Source organism: Elgaria multicarinata, chromosome 9 (assembly GCF_023053635.1).
Source record: "Elgaria multicarinata webbii isolate HBS135686 ecotype San Diego chromosome 9, rElgMul1.1.pri, whole genome shotgun sequence".
Lineage (NCBI taxonomy): Eukaryota > Metazoa > Chordata > Lepidosauria > Squamata > Anguidae > Elgaria > Elgaria multicarinata.
The window spans coordinates 37,203,700-37,224,716 of record NC_086179.1 but is presented as its reverse complement, the minus strand read 5'-3'; the positions used below and the strand labels follow the sequence as shown (position 1 = coordinate 37,224,716).

Below are 21,017 nucleotides of genomic sequence, written 5' to 3'. Positions count from 1 at the left end.
TCTATCAGTCTTAGTTTGAGGTTATAGTATGTGTAGATATAACAAACTTAACAATAACTAAAGGCATTTAGCTTTCCTAACCCCCAGGTTATCACCCCAATCCTAGATTACCAAAAGGAACAGTTTTGTGTAGCTAGGTTTTAATCCCAGCAAAACTGTCAGATTCTCAATAATAATAATAATAATAATAATAATAATAATAATAATAATAATAATCCTGTAAACTTTGCAGTTGGAATACCCAGGAACTATCCATTACATCACACCAGTTCAACCATTGTAAGAGTTTTCACTGCCACAGGTGTGACACAGATAGAATGTGAAGACAAGAATTAGATGCACTGGCTCTCTTACATGGTATTAAAAACTTGGTTATTGTTGAAGCCTGAATAAAGGCCCTATTAAACTAAAATCATAATGTTTATCAACCACTGCTAAAAGTAACTTGCAAATGAGCCACTCCTATAAAGAAGCATACAAGCATTAAAGTAACTGACAATGATTCACATTCACAGATTAAACATTACACAAGAGCAGTGATTCACTTTTGGGTGGTGGAGGGTCTCTCATTTACACACACAGGGCAGCAAATTGATCCTTTAAATACACAGATTTTAAAAATCTCTATATATGGAAGCTCTTGTTGCCAGAAGAATATGTTTATTTTCTTCTCACCTCTGTTAAATTCAACCTGCAGAAGGTGCGTTAAAACAAAGCACAAACTGATTTTACTCCCATTGCAAAATCTGCAAGTTATACCTGTTTGAAGAACAGATGAGCTAAACGTCAGTCAAGCAAAATTTTGAAGACAAAGCAGCTTCTCACCAGACAAATAAGGTTATAACATTTGAATCAGTTTAAGTAGGCTTACAAATGCAAAGCTAAAATTTTAGTTTATCAAATTCATTTAAAAATAAAATATACTGAAACTATAAGCAGCTGTTAGAAGATGCCAATATGTAAAGCAATGGATCAGGATTCTATATAAGAGTGAGGTAATGTAAGGCTTATTACTTAGGATCTACCAGACCAATTTTGCTCATATGGGAATGAGCCATATGTGCATGAGCCATATTTGATTATTTATTTATTACATTTTTATTCATCAGCCCATCTGTGGTGAGGGGACTGAGGGGTGAAAAAGCAGGGATGGAGCAAGACTATCAGTGCCGATAGCAGTGTGGGCTTCATACTAGTATGTGAAGACCTTACTCTGAGTTCATATAAACAGCACATGCTTCATGTCTTGTGATCATGAATCTGACGCCCAGGAACAATGCAAGAAATGGCAATGCCATCATAGGTATGACATTTGAATCCTGATTTCAGGACACCACAATATGTAGCTAATGGAAAGCAAACAAACATAGGAAGCTGCTTTAATGAAGGGCTCCGGCTATTGGGCGGTATAGAAATGTAATAAATAAATAAATACCGAATCACCCATAGGTCCATCTAGCACAGTATTATCTACACTGATTGAAAGTAGGTTTCCAGAGCTTCAATCTGTTCCACCCCTACCTGGAAATGGCAGAGATTGAACCTGGGGCTTTTTGCAGGGAAAGCATCTGCTTTGTCACTGAGCTATGGCCCCAAGTTCATCACAATTATCTGAATCTACCTGACTGACCTTTCACTGTTGCTACTCCATTCTACTTGAGCTCCATAAGTTGGGAATATGTACCCATCAAGGACATTTACTCTAGCTCATGTAAAAAAATGATCTGCCACCTACCTCCTAAACCACAGCTCTTAGCTACTCTTGAAGAAACAATATCATTATTGCTACAATGTAAGAGTACAGAAGTATATTCCAAAGGCACCAAAAAGGTAAAGCACATTACAATGATTCCTCAATTATAATAATCAGAACATGCCTCTATACAAATGGATGGAAACACAGCTCTTCTTTAAAAAGGCTGAAACCCTGGTCAGTAGTAGTAATTTAAAATTAAAGCACATTCCAAACTGTCATCAGTTAACTCGAAACACATCATTCCCACCTAATTACCCTCCATTTTGCGTCAGTTATGTTTGTGTTCCACTGCTATATTTTTCAATATCTTAAAGTGCATTGTTTCATATAGTTAATTATCATCATGATGAATGGATACAATATCAATTAAATGTGGACATGCAAAAGTTGTAATTAATGCACTTCAGGTGACTAGCCTCATTAATTAATTTTGTTGCCTTGATAAAATTAGTAGCTTAGGGTGCAATCCTATCCATGTTTGGGCAGAAAAAGTCTACAACTCCCAGCAATGCTACCTGGGAAATGTTGAGAGGTGTAGGACTTTTCCCTGTCTAAACATGCATAGGATTGCACACTTAATAGTACTTTCATGATTTAAAGTTAAATTACAATGTGTGGGCCATTGAGTATTCATATCTGAAATTAGTTACAAACATTCAAATGAAAATAATTTCCAAGTAAAGCTTCAAAGTGGTTTGACTACAATACAAAATTTAAACATTAGGTGTGCTTTATTCATTTATTTTTCGGGTTTAATCTTTTTATTATTTTCAAACACCAATAAATAAAAAACATTACAGAACAAAAAACAAAACAAAAATGAACAAACAAAAAACACAAAAATAAAATGTTCTTCCAATATTCCCCTCAGCAAAAATATGTAACAATGTTATTATTATTTTTCTTACTCTATCACTGTCAAATCCAAATCTCTAATTTTTCTCTTAACATTTCCTACATTATTGGTTGAATCCACAGATATACAAGTCATCTTTTTCTTATCCCTTCATAAAATTTACAAAAGGTTCCCATTCTGTTATAAATCTTAAAGTTGATTTTTCTCTCATTATTGCCATGAGTTTTGCCATCTCTGCTAGTTCAAACATCTTCAGTAGCCATTCCTCTATTGTGGGCACTATTTTGCCCTTCCATCTTTGTGCATATACCCTATTTCTTCAATTCTAAGATGCACTTTTCCCCTCATATAAGCATCTCTAAAAATGGGGTGCGTCTTAGAATCGCGGGTGTGTCTTACGTTTTTTTTTTCTGTTGGTGGTACTGAAATTAGTGTGCGTCTTACAATCGAAGAAATACTGTAGTAATCTTGCAGCTGTCATCATATATAGGAATATAGTCCCATGATTCTTTTTCATCTGCTCATCCATAAATCCCAAAAGGAAGTATTCCGGTTTCAATTGGATATTAATTTTTTGGATTTTTTGGATTACAGAATGGATTTGTATCCAGAAATTTTTTGATTTTTTGCAGGTCCACCATGCATGGTAGAATGTTTATTCATTTATTTTTCATAGTCAAACTTCAAATACTTTTGCAAAAATGATTGAAATATCTCTATAGTATGTAAAATTAACATGGTGTTCTTTAACATGCTAAATCAAATGACATATTTAGGGAATCAGAAAAATTTCCAAAACATTTTTTTTCTGGAAAACCCACTTCATTGTTCTGTACCTATCCCAAAGGCAGGATTAGAAAGTATTTATAAAGTAAAAGTATTATGCCTTTGTACAATGTTCATGTGAAAATCATGTTCTCTGTAGGCAGAACTTGTACATATTACAGCTAAGCTAGCTCCTTCCTATCTCTCCTCTCTCATCTCACACTATTGCCCCGCTCGTGCTCTTCGCTCCTCTGATGCCATGTTTCTCGCCTGCCCAAGGGCCTCTACTTCCCTTGCTCGGCTTCGTCCATTTTCGTCTGCTGCCCCTTACGCCTGGAACGCTCTTCCAGAACATTTGAGAACTACAAGTTCAACCACAGCTTTTAAAGCTCAACTAAAAACTTTTCTTTTTCCTAAAGCTTTTAAAACTTGATGTTGTGCAGACTTCTACTGTTACTTTCTACTGTTAGTTTTTCCCTACCCTGTGCCTGCTTACCCTACCCTGTACCTGTTTGCATTCTCTTCCCCTCCTTATTGTTTTACTATGATTTTATTAGATTGTAAGCCTATGCGGCAGGGTCTTGCTATTTACTGTTTTACTCTGTACAGCACCATGTACATTGATGGTGCTATATAAATAAATAAATAATAATAATAATAATAATACCTGCTTCCTTCCTACTTTTCTAGACTTGGATGTGGGTTGTTGAGGGCAGATGGTTGGAGAGAAACATAGATCAAACGCCTCTGCTGTCAATTTGTACCAACTCCACCTAAAATTTTAAAAAAGTGAGCTCTCCAGAATATTCTCTGGAGTCTCAGCCTCCATTTCAGGTTCCCCGCTTCATCTAGCTTAAGAACATACACAAAGAATAAAGTTTAAATCCAAAGCAAGATATACATGCAGCTAAAAACAAGAAATCCTCTTTCTGCTAAATCAAACACCAGCAAAGCCAAATTGCATCCACAGGTTACATTAAGCATTACATTGATACACATATTTCTCTACTTCTCCAATTATCCAACTTGGAGTAAATTTCAGAATCTGAAGATTATATTATAATCAAATGTGAATTGCTCATTAAATTGCACTTCATATATTTAAAGTGGGATTATATGAAGACTATCACTCAATTAAAGAAATCATAGTTGATTAATCTTGCGGTGTTTAACCAATCAATTAAGACTGCAATCTTATACACACTTAGAAACAGTCCTACTTTGTTCAGCAGGACTGTATGAGTAAAATGCATAGTATCATGCTGTAAATCTTTATACATTTGCATATTAATAAAATATTTTAAGAAAAAGTGCATTCAGTTTAGAAGATCGTTTGTGCCTGTGCTGTAGCAAGTGCTATCTTAAAAAGAGGCATTCTCTCTTGTAGAGAAAGAAGCAATGTCCCTTCTAAGATGGTGTCTGTTACCTACAATTTATCCTAAGCACTTCACTTAAAAAATCACCATGCAATTAAGCAGGGACACAACTCTTCCCAGGTTCAAACAACTAGGCTAGATCCAGTCTCCTTTCTATCTTATCTTTTGTGTTGTAGCAAAATTCAATAGTCCAGGTTTGACAAATACAAATTATATATTCATAGAATCATAGAATAGCAGAGTTGGAAGGGTCCTACAAGGCCATCAAGTCCAACCCCCTGCTCAATGCAGGAATCCACCCTAAAGCATCCCTGCCTCGACCTCCGGGGCCCATGGATTTGGCTCTGGGGCGGTGTGGGGCTTCCTTTGCTTAAACGCGACTTGCCTCAAGATCCCTGGACAGGGCAGGCGGAGAGTCCAAATGAAGGCTGCCTATCGTGTATAAAGCAATGGCGACCAGCCCCACAGGGCCTCCTCCCACACACCTGCCCGACTAGCAGTGCTTCCCCCACCCCACAACCAGGAAACCGGGCTTACCTCCCCCGCCGCACTCCTCAAATCCCCCTCAGCCAGCATCTATAACAAGTGGCTAGAACTACTCTCTAAGATGAACACTTAAGGGCCACAAGGTAGAAAACTACAGTAGCTTGCTCAAGTGCCAATTGTTCAAATGCTCAAACGAAGTCTCTACTTCAGAAGTATATTGCTGCTTCTTTTCCTTCTTAGCTGAAGAGAGCAGTTGATCACCATCTTTTCACCTGTTCTTAAGGTTATAGTTGTATCCAAAATTGAATTTAGTAAGGTTAAGATTAGTCCCAGTTCCAAAGGAATATTTGATTAGGTTTTCATCAGAACTATAATCAAAATAAATGTTATAAAAATGTTAACTTACAAAAGTACTGGTGGCTTTGCCTTTGTGGAAAGTACTTCTGCTCACATGATTTGAGTTACACAATTTTAAACAGTGACCCCCCCAAAAGTTATTATCTATATGTTAAACAATGTCATTCACATCTATTTATGAAATCCTTCTTGTTTTTTAATTGGACTATACTTTGATTTCCAAAATTTATATATTTAAAACCACAATATACAAACATTTTTTAAAAAAACAAGACAAAACCATTTAAACAGCAGTTATGACTGCAGCGGTAGTCAGGGGTTGTCTGCTCCTAAGTGATGGAGTCTCCTCTCCAGCAACACAGAGATCATTTGCTACCTGATGATACCATGATGCAATTAAAGAGCAGGAAAACAACCTAAACAAGGGGGCACTAATCTCTTGTAATATCCTCATTATCTTCTGCATCTGAAAGGAGAAAAATATTCTCAAATTCAGCTCCTCCACACAAGGGTCTAAGAAATAGGGTAAAGGGTGCTACAGGATAAGCTTTTCCTTCTCTGCCTACCCTTGTCATTTCCAATGTGAAGTTCAGTCTCACTTCTGGTTCATAAACAATCTACCATCAAAGTCAAATATGGTCACCAGTAGCAAACCTACTTCCCTCTCAACTCTCAGTATCCTGGATGCCGGGCATGAAGGTCTCCTCCCCCAGAAATGTCACAAATTGCAACAGCAGAGGAGGTGGGAGAGAGTAAAGAGGCCCATCTGTTTGGATTGATTTTCAAGGTAACAAGACATAAGAAAATTAAAGCAAGTTGATTATACTTTTATTACCCACTCTAAATGTTTGGCCAGCTATACTTTTAAAATAAATCATATAGGTTACTTTTATCATTCCCACTCAAAATGGTATGGGAGGTTTTTTAATCTGGTGTCTGCCCCCTTCCTTTTACTGCAAGGTTTCAGAAGTTACAACCTGTTCGTTCTATCTGGGAACTGAAAGTTCTGATTAATCTGCCTTTAAAAAATAGTGCATTTATGTTGATTGTATATATCACTTATTAAAATTGTTTGGGTTGTTTATAAATGCTGGAAATACAAATTTCATTTGAGTTCTAAACAAGTAGATAAATGGGGGAGGGGGCGACAGCTTCCCTGAATGTTGTATGTTGGAGTAGTATACTGATATAGAAACCAGCCTGAGATGAGGGAACCCTTTTAGGAAACATTCAGCAAACAAGTCTACTACCTCCTCCCTCATTCAGTTTTCATTAAAGCTCCAAAGAATATCAGTTCAGAAATTTGAAGACTTTTTCTGTTGTAATCCCTCTGTAATCCCTAGCAAAAATTGTATGCTGCATGGAAGATGTGTCAAGTACCTTTGAGGAGGTATCTTGGATAGTTACTGAAACTATTGTGTTGCCACACTGGATTTTCACACTGATTGCTATACCATTCAAGAGTATTATAGAAGTGTTATATACTCACACTGATTTAAGATTTTAAAATACATCTTTGCTTTTGCAAGAATCTCATTTAGTATATAGGAGAGTTTAGATGTCAACACCTGGGGGAAGGGAGTCATCAAGAAATTCCTGGTTTTTGAGAGGAAAAATTAACAACTCATAAGCATTCTTTCAGAGTGGAACACTCCTTAAAGCAGCTTTTTAATATAGATACAGCCAATTCTCACAGCTTTAAATGTCTTAGACTCAAAAGTGATAATGACAACACTGCTGCTGCATTTGATTCGCTTACTAAACAAGCAAAACTCTTAGGAGTTAAGGTTGGAAAAGTACTTTCAAATATTGCAAAACAGAGAAGTTCTTCAGCTATTTAGTGCAGGAGCGCACTCTGGGAATTTGTCAAGAATATTGCTCCTGCAATGTCGTGGCAAGTCCTCTATACGGTTTCAGATTCTGTCACATTCTGCATCTAGTGAAGGACACTAATGAATATTTTAAAACACGCACACACAAATAACAAAAATATATTACGTAAGAAATTTATTGTAAATTATGCGAAGCTTCCATTTGCCTCAACATGAAAGTTCAAAACCAAAAGCTGTGGATGTTTCAGACACAGATTTTGAAAGAAAAAAAAGAGTTATGCCATTCATTTTCAATATTCTTTATTAGAATTGTAGCAATATTTGAATATGGGTTCAGGATAACCAATTATCTCTGCTGTCTTGTTATTACAATACTATTGAAGACTTAAGTAGCGTATCTTCATAGACATATCAAAGTTGCTGAATATCCAGAAGTATTGTTATTCTGTAACTGTATTTGCTTGGTTCCCAAGGTTCTGCTTTACAAACAGAAGGCACATCTGTTTGGAAGGGGGTGACCCAATCTTTGCAGATTCCCCTTTCTGGTACACCACATTCTATGCTACCCAGAAGAGCCCTTAAAATTCAGGAGAGAAGGCGGGGCGGGGTGGGGGGATGAGTATAGTTGTGGAGGCTGGTGGGAAAAACCAATTCTGTGAACAGAGATCTCATGAGAAGTAGGACTTTCTGAGCTCTCTTGAAAAATATGAACCACTTGTTCATGCATGGCACTGCTGATGCTACCTAAATGGGGGGAAAAACAAGATATACTTGGTTTCCAAGTATAACTAAAGTTATATTAAGGTCCCTCAGACAGCATAGATCTAAAATTTCTGGAAATCTTGAGGCCAAGGAAAAAGAACCATTGGATTTTGTTTGTTTGTTTTACACACACACACACCCCACAGAAATTTTGGAAATACTTTTTTTTAGCGCTTGACAGATCTAAAGTCACCTTGTTGCTTTCCTTCCCCAACGTGGTGACATTCAGATATTTTGGACTTCAGATCCCATCAACCTCAGGCAGCATGGCCAATGGTCAGGTATACAGGGCACTGTAGTCCAAAACTTCTGGAGGCACCATGTTGAGAAGAGCTGCTTCAGGAACAGTTATTTTATTTATGACTTCGTTTGGTACTAAAACTATCTTTTTAAAGTTTTAAAAGTAAACCCAGAAAATTTCTAAATTATTATCTGAATATATTAGAACTATTTTAAATGACCGTTAGAGCATCAAAAACAACATGGATCTATAGAAAAAAAACCCCAGACTTTGAAGAATGCACATTTACTATCAAGTATGCACAATGGTGACTCACTCACCTATTGGGAAATTTAGCATAAACATCTATCAGTAAAATATACTTTAAATCAGTGGTTCCCAAAGTGGGCAATACTGCCCCCTTGGGGGCGTTGGGATTGCATAGGGGGGCGTTAAGAGGCAAGGGGTGGCGGGGGGGCACTAAGAGGCAAAGGAGTGGCAGGGGGGCGCTCAAGGTGGTCTTTTCTGAGAAGCACCTCTCCAGAAGGTCTTAAAATTCAGGTAGATTTTTATGGGAGAAGGTAGTTTGGTCCCAAGTAGGGGAAGAATCCACACAAGTATTAATACAGTTTAAGAAGAGTCCTTTTAACAGTGAATTGAAAAGTTCCAAAAGCACCAAAACACTAATGAAGAGACATACCCTGTTTGGTGTGCCCTGCCACGCTGGCTGCAAAACAGAGGCATTTGCTCTCTTTTCCCTCCCTCCCTCCGCAAGCCTGCGGAGGGTGCTTTGGATTTTGAATAAATATTCAATTAATTGTTACTGTTTTGAATTTTATTGCTATTATCTTCCTTAGTGAGTCGTTGAAAACTGCTATTCTGAATAATTATTTTTATAGTTTAGGGTAGGGGGGCACTGGGCATGAGTTTGTGGAACCAAGGGGGTTCCTGAAAAAAGTTTGGGAACCACTGCTTTAGATCAATAATTTTAATAAGGATTGAAAGAAATAATTATGCTTGGAATCTTACGGAGAGGATTAACAAACATTTTCCCTCATGGCTTCATTATTTCCAGACATTTTACATCTCTAGTCTTTTCAGAAAAGTCTTATTTCATAGTTTTTAGAAATCATTTTGTGGAAGAGTAAAAAAATACATTGTCTTAAAATCCAAAAGAAAATATTTCATAATCCATAGCTGTTCAATTTGAAAAACTGTCTTCAGCACCACCAACAAAAAACTGCTCAAAAGACTGAATACAAGGCAGAGAAAAAGTCTGAGCTAAACACACTAAACAACCATTGTTTTCAGCACAAAGAGAAACCCATTTCACAGAAGGAAAACTTTCTCTCTTCAACCTTGGCCAGCCAACTCATTTACTCTCTCCCTCTGGAACCCTATGGCTCACCATAGTGCGCTCTCCCTCTCTCTCTCTCTCTCTCTCACACACACACACACACCCCTCATGTATCCATCATGCATGCATAAAAACACACAAACACAGCCCTGCAAACACACAAAATTACACACTTTTTCAGGATTCCTCCAACCCTTTCTCTTTCTTTGTCACACACATGCAGCCCTCACTCATTCAGACATACAAGAACACAATCTTCCCCAACCCATTTCCACCCACACCAATTGCTCCCAGCTGGCTCTCCTAGCCCATACTACTTTCCTGCTGCTCTTCCTCCACATTGGCTTTCCTAGCCCACCCCCTCAAGACAACCAGAGAGAAGTGCCAGGAGTCCATTTTTTCCTTGGGGACAGTGTACACTGCAGAAGAAAGCATGGGCCTGCAGCCATCCACCATCTTCATTTCCTAAGTATGTCTCTGAGTCCCACTTGTGGCCCAGAGGCATTCATAGGAAATTAAGATGGCAGCAGATAGAAGCCCTCAATTTGCTTTGAAGCAGTCCCAGCTAATGGTAAGAATTGTTTTTAATTTTAAAAGAAATTGGGGAGGGGACACCACCTCAGTGGGCACCTACAAAAGTGTCCAGGGATGCCATGTTGCCTGCCCCTGATCTAGCAGAAGATGCCATCTAAAGAATTCTGAGAATGAATTCTATGAGAGATCCAATTGAGCATATTTGCTGCCATGCTTCACAAATAACCTTGGTTTAACAGCTGCTTGTCTAGTAACCTGTGACAAGTTAGCAGTCTCTTCCAAGCAGGCAAGCTTTTCTAACCTCGAAGAATGTTTTCCTCTGGTGAGGAGATGGATGGGGCACAAATGACTAAACAAGTAGGCAAGTAAGCTTTTTGTTGGTTCTTTTAGTTACAAGGTCAAGTAAATTTTGTGTTTTAAATAATGCTGTTTTAAGTTATGCCTAGCAATGGTACATATCTTATTAATATTGAAATTCCAGATTTTACTATTTTGTACTTGCCTGTAGCAATTTGAAAGCTCTCTGCCATACATACATCCAAATGACCAATACACCCTACAGCTAGACTTTTGTCCTGTCCTAATGCCAGGAAGCACAGGCCATGCATGCTATCCTCCTCTAAAGAATCCTGTGAGATCCACTAGGCAGAGTTTCATGACTAAGCAGGGATCTGAACTCCAGGTCTCCCTGTCTGTCCAATAATCTAGCTTTTGACCACACTGGTTTCCCACACCTGTTTAAACCTGACTATTTCATGTCTGCCCAAGGATGATGTTTTTACAACTCTTAGAAAATGTACACAGGCTTGGACTGATAGATGTCTATGAGAAGAGAGTTCTACAACTGTGGGTAGCCCTCAAAACTTTTAATTCCTTATTCACAGCTTTTTTATAATCAAAGTTCAATATGTTCCTCCTTGGGCACATAGTCCTGGTTGTTGATATTGTGTCTGACGTTTTCCATTCTCCAATGAAAAGACACTTCCTAAAAACAATATGATGCTTTTTACAGGGCTGGTACTATGTCTGGCAGAGTCCTCAACATCATGTACCACTCCTACTGCCCTCAGGTGGACAGAGCTGCAGCAAGGAAGCCAATTTATTTATTTATTTAATTTAATATTGCATTTATATCCTACCTTTTTGCCTCCAAGGAACCCAAGGTAGCATTCATAATCCTCCTCCTCTCCATTTTATCCTAACCCTGTAAGGTTAAGAGTCTGACTGGCCCAAAGTCGCCCAATGGGTTTCTATGTCTGAGTGGAGACTAGAATCCGGATCTCCAGTCCAACATTTTAGCCACTACACTACACTGGCTCTCAGCAATATAGCCAGCAATCTCTGCTCGCACCCACCATTTTAATTCCCCCACAATGCCTCTGGGGCCAAAATTATTGTGCCAAAACAACACTACATCAGAGCTCTAAAGTCATTGTGGGAGAATTAAAATGGCGGGTACTAGCAGCAGTCATCCAGGCTCCAGCATTTGGCAAAGGAGCACAGAGTGGACTGCTGAGCCTGGATGGCTGCAGATGGTATTTTGGACCCATAGCAAGCTCAGTAGTGTATAAAACTGCCCAACAGTGCCAACTCCTGATGCCATGCCTGGATCTTTATCTGGTCTGAGTATCTGAGTAGCTATGGTAAACTTAGTTACTTCTACACTTAAACATATCCTTTAAAATTTGCTTGAAAGTCCTTAGATTCGAATTATCAACTGAGATCCTACAATACTTAGGAAGCCAAAGGGCAGAACCTGCAAGATCAAGATAAATCCCCTCTACCAACATAGTTCAGTTCTTAGGTTCATGAATGGCATATCTGATGATGAATGGTATATCTGATGAAAAAATGATGTCATTCCTACGTATGTAATGTTTCTTTGCTTTGCTTTTTCACGATTTATTTTTTGTTTTGTTTTATAAAAAATAAAAAATAAAGAAGTTCACAAAAATGGAACTCCAAGTTGAATAGTTCTGTCTGATCTGGCAAATTGCATGACGGATGTGCAACATTACTTACAACATTTGCAAACCCTGCCTGCATCTAAACATAAACCATAATGGCCAGTGAGAGTCACGAGTACAGATCTCTGTCCTGCATTGTATTAAGTAGACTAGAATGAAACACAATAGGGGCTGAAGAGAGGGTTATGCTTACATAAGAACATAAGAGCCATGCTGGATCAGACCAAGGGTCCATCTAGTCCAGCACTCTGTTAACGTAGACCTCAGCTAGACCTATGGGTCTAGAGCGATGGAGGGGTGAGGATCTTGCGATATTTTTATTGTGAGATCTCCCCCTCTGTTTACCCCAGACGTGCGACAGCCTCGGACGAACAGGATGTCATGCCTGTCATTTTGGTTTTTTTTTAAAGAAACAGAAGGAGCGCCCAAGAGCCCAAAGGTAAGGTGGTGGTGTTGTTTTTAAAAAATCCCCCCACCCCAACCCCAATGGGCGCAGAGGTCCTGAGGAGTGCTGTTCCCAACTCCTCATGAGTAACCACGAGGAGCCGGGACAAACCGTGACTCCCGCCCACACTTTAAAAAGTGGGCTGAAAGGGATCCCCTGTGCATCATGTGGATCGCCCTGGGATATCGCCGTCTAGCTATGGCCATAGTGGCCAGCCAGCTGCCAACCAGGGAACCACAAGCAACAGCACCCTCCCACCCATGTTTCCTAGCAACTGGTGTATATAGGCTTACTGCCTCTGATACTGGAGGTAGCACTTTGTCATTAGGACTAGTAGCCATTGATAGCCTTCTCCTCCAGGAATTTATCCAATCCTCTTTTAAAGCCATCCAAACTGGTGGCCATCACCACATCGTGGGGTAGCGAGTTCCATAGTTTAACTATGTGCTGTGTGAAGTACTTCCTTTTATTTGCCCGGGATCTTCCACCAATCAGCTTCATGGGATGACCCTAATTCTAGTATTACAGAAGGGGGAGAAAAATGTCTCCCTATCCACATTCTCCACACCATGCATAATTTTGTAAACCACTATCATGTCTCCCCTCAGCCTCCTTTTTTCCAAGCTGAACAATCCCAGCTGTTGTAACCTTGCCTCAGCGGGGAGATGCTAACCGGTAGTCACTGCCTTATGTAGGCCTCTGGAAGTGGAGCGCCTGCTCTGTTTAAACTACTCCAACTCTCCATGTGCTCCTCCTCCTCTATGCAGTGACTAGTTAAGTGCACAGACTCTGAGGCTGCCACTCAATGTTATCAACCTATTAGTATGTTGCATAGCACACACACACCCCATGCATATTTATTTACGATGTCTTTGTTAAGAGTTTTAGATGTAATCCCAAATCTTTGCTGAAGTAATTGAGGAAAATCTCTTTCATATTCCCCCCCCTCAATTATTCATTTCAAAATAGCTTCATACTTTTGTATTCCCTCAACAGCCCTCCCCAATGAAGTACCCCTTCAGATGTTTTGGACTAGAATTCCAAATTATCTCTGAACTTGGGCTGGTTGGGACAGATGGAAGTTGAAGTCCAAAACAATTAGAGGGGAAGGCTGTCCTAGAATATTTTTCTTGAAAAACTATTTCTGAAGTTTACAGCAGAAGCATATATGATTAGTAGGTAAAGTTTTAAAATTTAAATCATTTTTCTGCTACACCACTAACATGTACTAACACACCCTTATCAGTGGTGGCTTGATGTTTCATTATAAACACAGTACTGTTCATTCCAAGTAACAACATATGAGCAGACTTACTGGATCAAACCAGGTTGTCAATCAAGTCCATCATTAAATTACCAACAGTGACCTGGTTAACACGTAACACCAATTCATGGATTGTTTAACCCTTGAATTCACATGGCTGTGTCAATCCGAACAAGCACAACTGCCTCCCATGCACCCACTGTTTTTGCTTTACATCTGCAACTCAGGAACGCCCCATTCTTGGGTTGTCAGATGCATGTGCGAACCCAGAACTCTGGGTTGTTGAGGGACAAACAACTAAGAGTTTTAACCCAACAACAAACCATGGGTTCAAACTCTGGTTTGTTTATTCCTCAAAAACCCAGAGCTCCAGATTCACATGTCACATCAAACTACCCAGGAGCTGGGCATTCCTGGGTTTGTTGATGAAAGATGATGCAAAGCGTAAGTGACGGGCCGGTGACAGTGCGCTCACTCATGCATGGCCCCAGCAACCCAGTGTCTGCCAGATGTGTCCCAGAAACCTGCAAGCAGGGAATGAAAGCAACAGCTTCCTCCACTGCTTGTACCAAACATTCAGAGATGTATTACCTCCGGAGGTTGCAATTAGCTATCATGGTTAATAGCTGTACAAATGCTTTTCTTTCTTTTTTTACCTGCTTCCTAGTTAAATCAAGATGGAAAATGCTGAATTAACACACACACACTTCAAGTCACAGAGCCAGTTAATATAATTTCCCCCACCCCAATATATGAACATGCTTGTTTAGGAACTTTGGAGATATTTTTTGTGTTACTGAAAAACTTTGTCTATTTAAAGTGTAATACTATATTCACCACCACAAGCAAGATCATTTTGCAGGAGAGGAATCAGTCACAAGTATTAAGTCAAAGCTTCATTTTGAATGACAATACTGTGACTAGACAAGTATTACAAGGTTTTAAAAAATACAATACAATGACTTTCACATCCAGTTATATGCCTTATTACTATGCATTCATAAGCTCACATATATTTATAGGCTTCTTTTCATAATTGCACTGAATGTCTCTGACAAGCCTGCTCTCTAGCAATGTTCTGAAAGGAAAATACTTTCATTGCCACACTTCAAAAGTTTAATATGATCACAATAAAATCTTCGCCTTACCTTGCCCATTGCTCCAGGCTGCGGGCCCCTCAAGCCTGCCTGGCCTCCCATCTGTGGAGAACCTTGCTGCAGCGTCTCAGCCAGTAAGTTACCAGCATTACCCATTCCTGGGTTTGGGTAAGACATGTTGGAACGTCCTCTTCCAGCTCCAATTGAACCGTTCAAAACTTGCCCCTGCATCATACCTTGTCCATTTCCTGCAGCCATCATACCAGGATTCATGCCAGCATTTATTCCTGCATTCATTCCCATTCCAGGCTGATTTACTGGACTGTTTACTGCTGGCATCATTCCTGCAGTGGACTGAGTTGATGGACCTTGGTTTGGTCCACTTGCACCCATCCCTAAACTCGGAGACGTCAACGCAGCCTGTGCCATGGGACTTTTGACCATACTGTTTAAGATTCCCATTCCAGGATTGTTCTGTTGGGGCTGACTGGCCATGCCCTGGCCTGGCCCACCGACTCCCATATTAAGGTTTGGTGAACTACCAGCCCGTAGCAATTCAGACAGCTGTTTGTGTTTAGAAGCAGCATCTTGTGCCATACCAAGACTAGTCTGCAGCTGATTAATGTCACCACCATTGGTAAGTCCCAGTTCTGTGGAGCTGATTAGTTCATCGGGTAAGTCGTGTTCCAAATCAAAGAGGGTTCCAAAATCTGGGGGAGAAAGCCAAAAAAAGGGGGGTTAGAGCACTTAAGCAAATATTTCAGATGAACGAAGTTAACTGTAACGGCACTGAAAAGTTATCACTTTGCTTATCCAATTTGTTTTTCTAGCAAACCAAAATACAAATAGACATTTTAATTAATCACATTATTTCCTCAACTTTGTGAAGTAGATCAGGCTGAGAGATGGTTACTACCCCACAATAAGTGTGCTGAGTAGGGAAATGAAATCAGGTCTACGCAGTCCAAATCTGACGCTATCTACTACACCACAATGGTTCTATGTTTACGTGTTGAAGGCTAAAAAAAATTTCCTCCTGCAAGATTTTCACACATGTTAAAACTTTTCAATCTAAAAAGGGTTAATCTAAAACCTAGTGTTTATACACCATACATCAAGAGTTCAAAGCACTTCAGATATGTACTCAGCAAATCTTACAAATCACCCTGTAAGGTAGGCCAGCATTAAGCTCACAATAAAGATGGGAGCTTACCAACAGACCAGTGACATCTAGCAAGTTCACAGCTGAAAAGAGTTGTTTCTTTCAGTTATCACGCAAGACCAACTCTCCTCTCAAAGTGCAAGTACAAGAATTACTTTCTTCTTGTTTTCCTGCAGCAACTGAAAAACTGTGTGGTCTAAAAAAATTTAAATGCTGTCACTTGTACATTTATTTTGTCACTCGTGCAATTAGTTTGGTTCAGTTCACAATCTACTTAAGCCTAAATCAGTTTAAGATAGGTTAGATACATTTTATATCACCATGAAAACCACCATCAAAAAGATACTTTGGTGACACAACATCCATACCCAAATGTGCAATACTAAGACTATAGAGCAGAGCTTTCCAAACTGTGTGTCGCAACATGTTAGTGTGTAGGTGTGTCGCGTGAACGTAACGAGAAACCTCTGAGTCTGTGAAATAAACAATACCAACTTGCATGTATTTTTATGCAGCAAAGGTGCTGATTAGTATGGTGCACTAGTATATTCCCCTTCCGTTGTATTTGTGTATGCACACCACGGTTGAGGGATCATACAGGTACTGCGCATGCGCAGTATGCATAATTGGCTCTACACAGCTGATTCCGCGTCACTTCCGGTGACGTGGCTGCACCTGAAGTGACACATTCGAGAAATTCCATGGGTCCAGTTTTTTGACAGAACACCGTCTCAACCGCCGCTCGATCAAATTGGTTCAATGTGAAAAGTCTTGGAAATGTATGTTATTATCTTGCAAATCATATATTTTTAAAAATATAAATGAAAGGTTTTCATGAGATATGTTGTGTCCCCATACTTTTCGTTATTACAATTTATGTATGTGTCCGTATCTCTTATAAGGGGTTAGTTTAACCTTCGGTTTGCTAGTAAAACTGAATTACTGTATCGCAAAATGATGCATGTCTAAAAAGTGTGTCACCAACATGAAAAGTTTGAAACACTCTGCTATAGAGTCCCAACAACAAAATGCACACTTGCATGCAGATAATGCTAAAAAAAAAACACATTCAGAAAACGCTTAGTCATAAGCCTTTAAGCAACAGGGTTTTTACATTTTCTACTACAAGCCTCAAAGGTCAAGAGTTATACAGTAACAAATTAGTCCATGGGTCTATCCATTACCTACAACATAGAAAATAAATGAAAGTAACTGTAATTCAACAATTGCACTAACTTGTTCAGTATCTTGACAGCTAGCGGGATCCACATACGTCTACCTAGAAAGACCACTAAGCAGGTAAAAGCACCTGCAAGAACTTGCTCCATTCATTTTGCCAGATAATGATCCATATAATTTACAAGGTCATACATCCTTCAACTATTTGATATCCCAATAAAAATATATATATATATATATATATATATATATATATACCAGTTCCTTATTTATGGGAGAATAAGACAGTCTTAGTTTTTACTAATTAGTATCTACAGTATCCTATTTTGGCTATAATGCTCCTACTTATTTAAAGCATGAACTTACTGAACAGCTTCACACACACACACCTCAAAAATTATAATAAAATATGTACAACTTACTTGATCAGCTACAAATATCAAAGCATACAGCTTTTATTCCAGAGATACTGAATAGGTAAAGATTATGAGAGAAATACAAGACTGTGCCAGCTCTGGAGGTTTTCCGAGCATTCCCCATTCAGCAGCTTCCCCCAATGAAACCATGAACCACTTCCTAAGCTTCCAGAGGGTTTTTTAAAGACACAATTTTAAATGTCACTGAAAGAGAAATTGACAGGAAAGACACCAAAGCTTGCAAAACATCAGCTACTGGCCAGCCTGCAAAGCTGAATAGGACAGCCAGAAGCTCAGCATTCACTTCAGAGCCTTATCATTCTACACCTAGCAATGGGAACCACCACAAAACTAATGGACTAAGCTAGCTCTTGCCCAATGTGGTGCCCTCCATCTCTCATCATTCCTAGCCAGCATGGCCACTAGCTATGCTGGCTGGGGCTGATGGAAGTTGTCATTCAACAAATCTGGAGGGCACCGAGTTGGGGAAGACTAGTAAAACAGGGCATGTGCTTCAGTTCAGACAAATGCTATGCAGTAAGACTTAATAGCTAAAATGTTAAACACAACTCATTTCTTTTATTTACAATTATTTTTACATCACCTTTAAGGATGGAACTGGTTTTAGAAAACTCATTTTTCGATGCTTGTGAATTAAAATTGATTCAATTTAATTCTTTATTGTATAATACACATTCCAAAGAACTAACACTGCAATGCTACCATGCAACATTTCTAGATTTTAAATGCACTAAATACCACTTGGAAGATAGCTAAGGTCCCCACGTTGTGACAAGCCTTGGAAGCCAAGCCATAATGTGTGCTCACTAGGACCATGCCCCCCTCTCATCCTATGTATATCTTCTTGGAAGTAAGTTTGACTGTGTTCAACAGGATTTACTTCCAGGTAAGCCTTAGGCTGCAATCCAGTGCATTTTTACTTGGGAATAAGCCCCATCCAACTTAAAGGGACTTGCTTTTGAACAGACATGTACAGGCTGCTAACCTAAGTCTCTAATTTCACACTGGGCTTGCACACAACATCCAGTGACAATACCATAATCCCCTCCTCACAGCTCCAAGTTAGGTAAAAGAGAAGGCAGAGTCCCTGAAATTGAACTGGATTTTGAGGGGCACTGGAATGAAAAACAAGTGTGGGATAAGTCTCATTCCCCTGTTCTGCACTCACATGTACATATTCTTCAGCATTACCATACAGGAAGTAAAGATGCATATTTCCTTCAACTGGGCTAATGAAGAAGTTTCAGCCCTCTCCAAGATTTTAGTTTATTTTTCTTGTTAGATCACATCCCAGAAGTTAGAAAGTCTACAGAAGAGGGCAGACCAAGGGTAAAATTTAACCTAAATCCTACTTAAAAGTAGACCCATTGAAATGAATGGAACTGAAGTTAGTCATGACTAACTTAAGTCCTATTCATTATAATGGGACTACTTAAGTTGGATTTTACCCCAAGAACTTCTTGTACCTTGCAGCCAGTGTGCAGTGCATAATCCAATTGATCTCCCACACACAGGTCAACCTGCCCAGTGCCTTCCTCCCGTCCACCTAAAAGGATGGGCAACTTGTGGCCTTCCAGATGTTTTAGCCTACAACTTCCATCAGCCCTAACCAACATAGCCAATGGTCAGGGCTGATGGGACTCGTGGCCCTCCAGATGCTTAGCCTTGATCTAGGATATAGCTCAATAAGCAAGCAACATATGGAAGTTCAGAGGGACTCTTGTGAGACTTGCATGCCTCCCCCATGACTAGACTTGCTCAGGTCTTCCTTGGGAAGGAAGCTCATAGTCATAACTCTGATAGAGGCACAACTCCCCCTTTCTATAAGGCAAGGTGAGTATACACCATATTTTTACGGTTGTTGTTATAAGCCAATAGCTATTTTGAAAAGTTGTTTTTCCTTGTTAACTTAGGGACCAGTGTACCTAGGCCAGAACACTTTTGTTTTTTTAAGTTTTGAGGAGGTTCAAATAATGTGACAAATAACTCTTCCTACTGAAATTTGTTGCTCCTTAGCACATAATTTATAGCTTTTAATTGCCCTTAATAATTATTCGAATGCATAAAAAAATAAAAAATGGAAATTAAAGATGTAGTTAGAAGCTTTGTACATTATTTTCATTGATATACACCAACAGTTCTTGGCACACTTGAAGAAAATATTATGTTAGTCAGGATACGGTTCAAACCATAGTGAAAATAAATAATGTTGAGCTTTCTGATACTAATAATCATCACATCGGAAAGAGAAACTGCAATCCCATTTCTATCCTGCTTTAGCTGAACATCAGAGAAACTTTATCACAAAGTTTAGCTTTCAACATTTTGTTGTTTAAGTCCAATTAAAATAGTGCTTCTTTACTAAAAATTCAACACATTCCTGGAATACTTGGAAAAATGAAATGGACAAATTTCCAGGACATTTGGTTCACCATTTGGATTTAATTGGGTAGTTTTGCTTACAGAATTAAGGATCTGGCACCACAATCCTAAACATATTTTCTTGGGAAATGAAATGTATTTCAAAATGGAACTGAATGGATTATGTTGCTGCAGTATTTCAGAATGCATCCTATTTAGTTGTAATGCATGACTACACATAGCTAATGACTTGGTTCACACAGAGCACTAATTCATGGCTTATTTAATGCATGAGTTGTTGAATTCTGGGTTGCCATGATATGTGAAACCAGCTATGCTAAACAAGCCATGATTTGTTTGTTAACCACGAACAACCCAGTAAGAAACTCCATGGTTTGCTGTTGGATTGTGAACTCTACGTTGTTTAAACCATAGGTTGTTATGTTGAAACCCAGTACCATGGTTGTTTTGCCAGGCTGCAGAGGCAGCAGGCAAGAGTGATTAAATAATAAAAAAGAGCTGCTCGACAATCCAGTACTACAACACCTCACAGGCATTTTGGATACAGAGATGATGTAGCTAGTGGAGGAGGCAAACAACTCAGGGATTGAGAAAACAAACTAAACTTTGTTCAATCATCTGCAAGACAAACCCTGGGTAGGACAATGAACCAGCCGGCCACCATTTTGAATATGAAAACTATGGTGGTCACACAGTGTAGCTTGTTGCGCCATGAAAACCTAGGCAGCATGGATTATGCAAAGGTTTAACCCCTGCGTAACAAATGCCGCCCAGGTTCACATG

General features: G+C 39.2%; 1 protein-coding gene across 1 annotated transcript in view; it reads right to left on the bottom strand.

Moving 5' to 3' along the window:
• The window catches only part of EP300 (E1A binding protein p300), an 83,749-nt gene that overhangs the window by 53,508 nt on the left and 9,224 nt on the right, over positions 1–21,017 (bottom strand). The window contains exon 2 of the mRNA XM_063133586.1: positions 15,126–15,784. Coding sequence (XP_062989656.1) covers positions 15,126–15,784 — 659 coding nt within the window. The remainder of the gene's footprint in view (positions 1–15,125; positions 15,785–21,017) is intronic.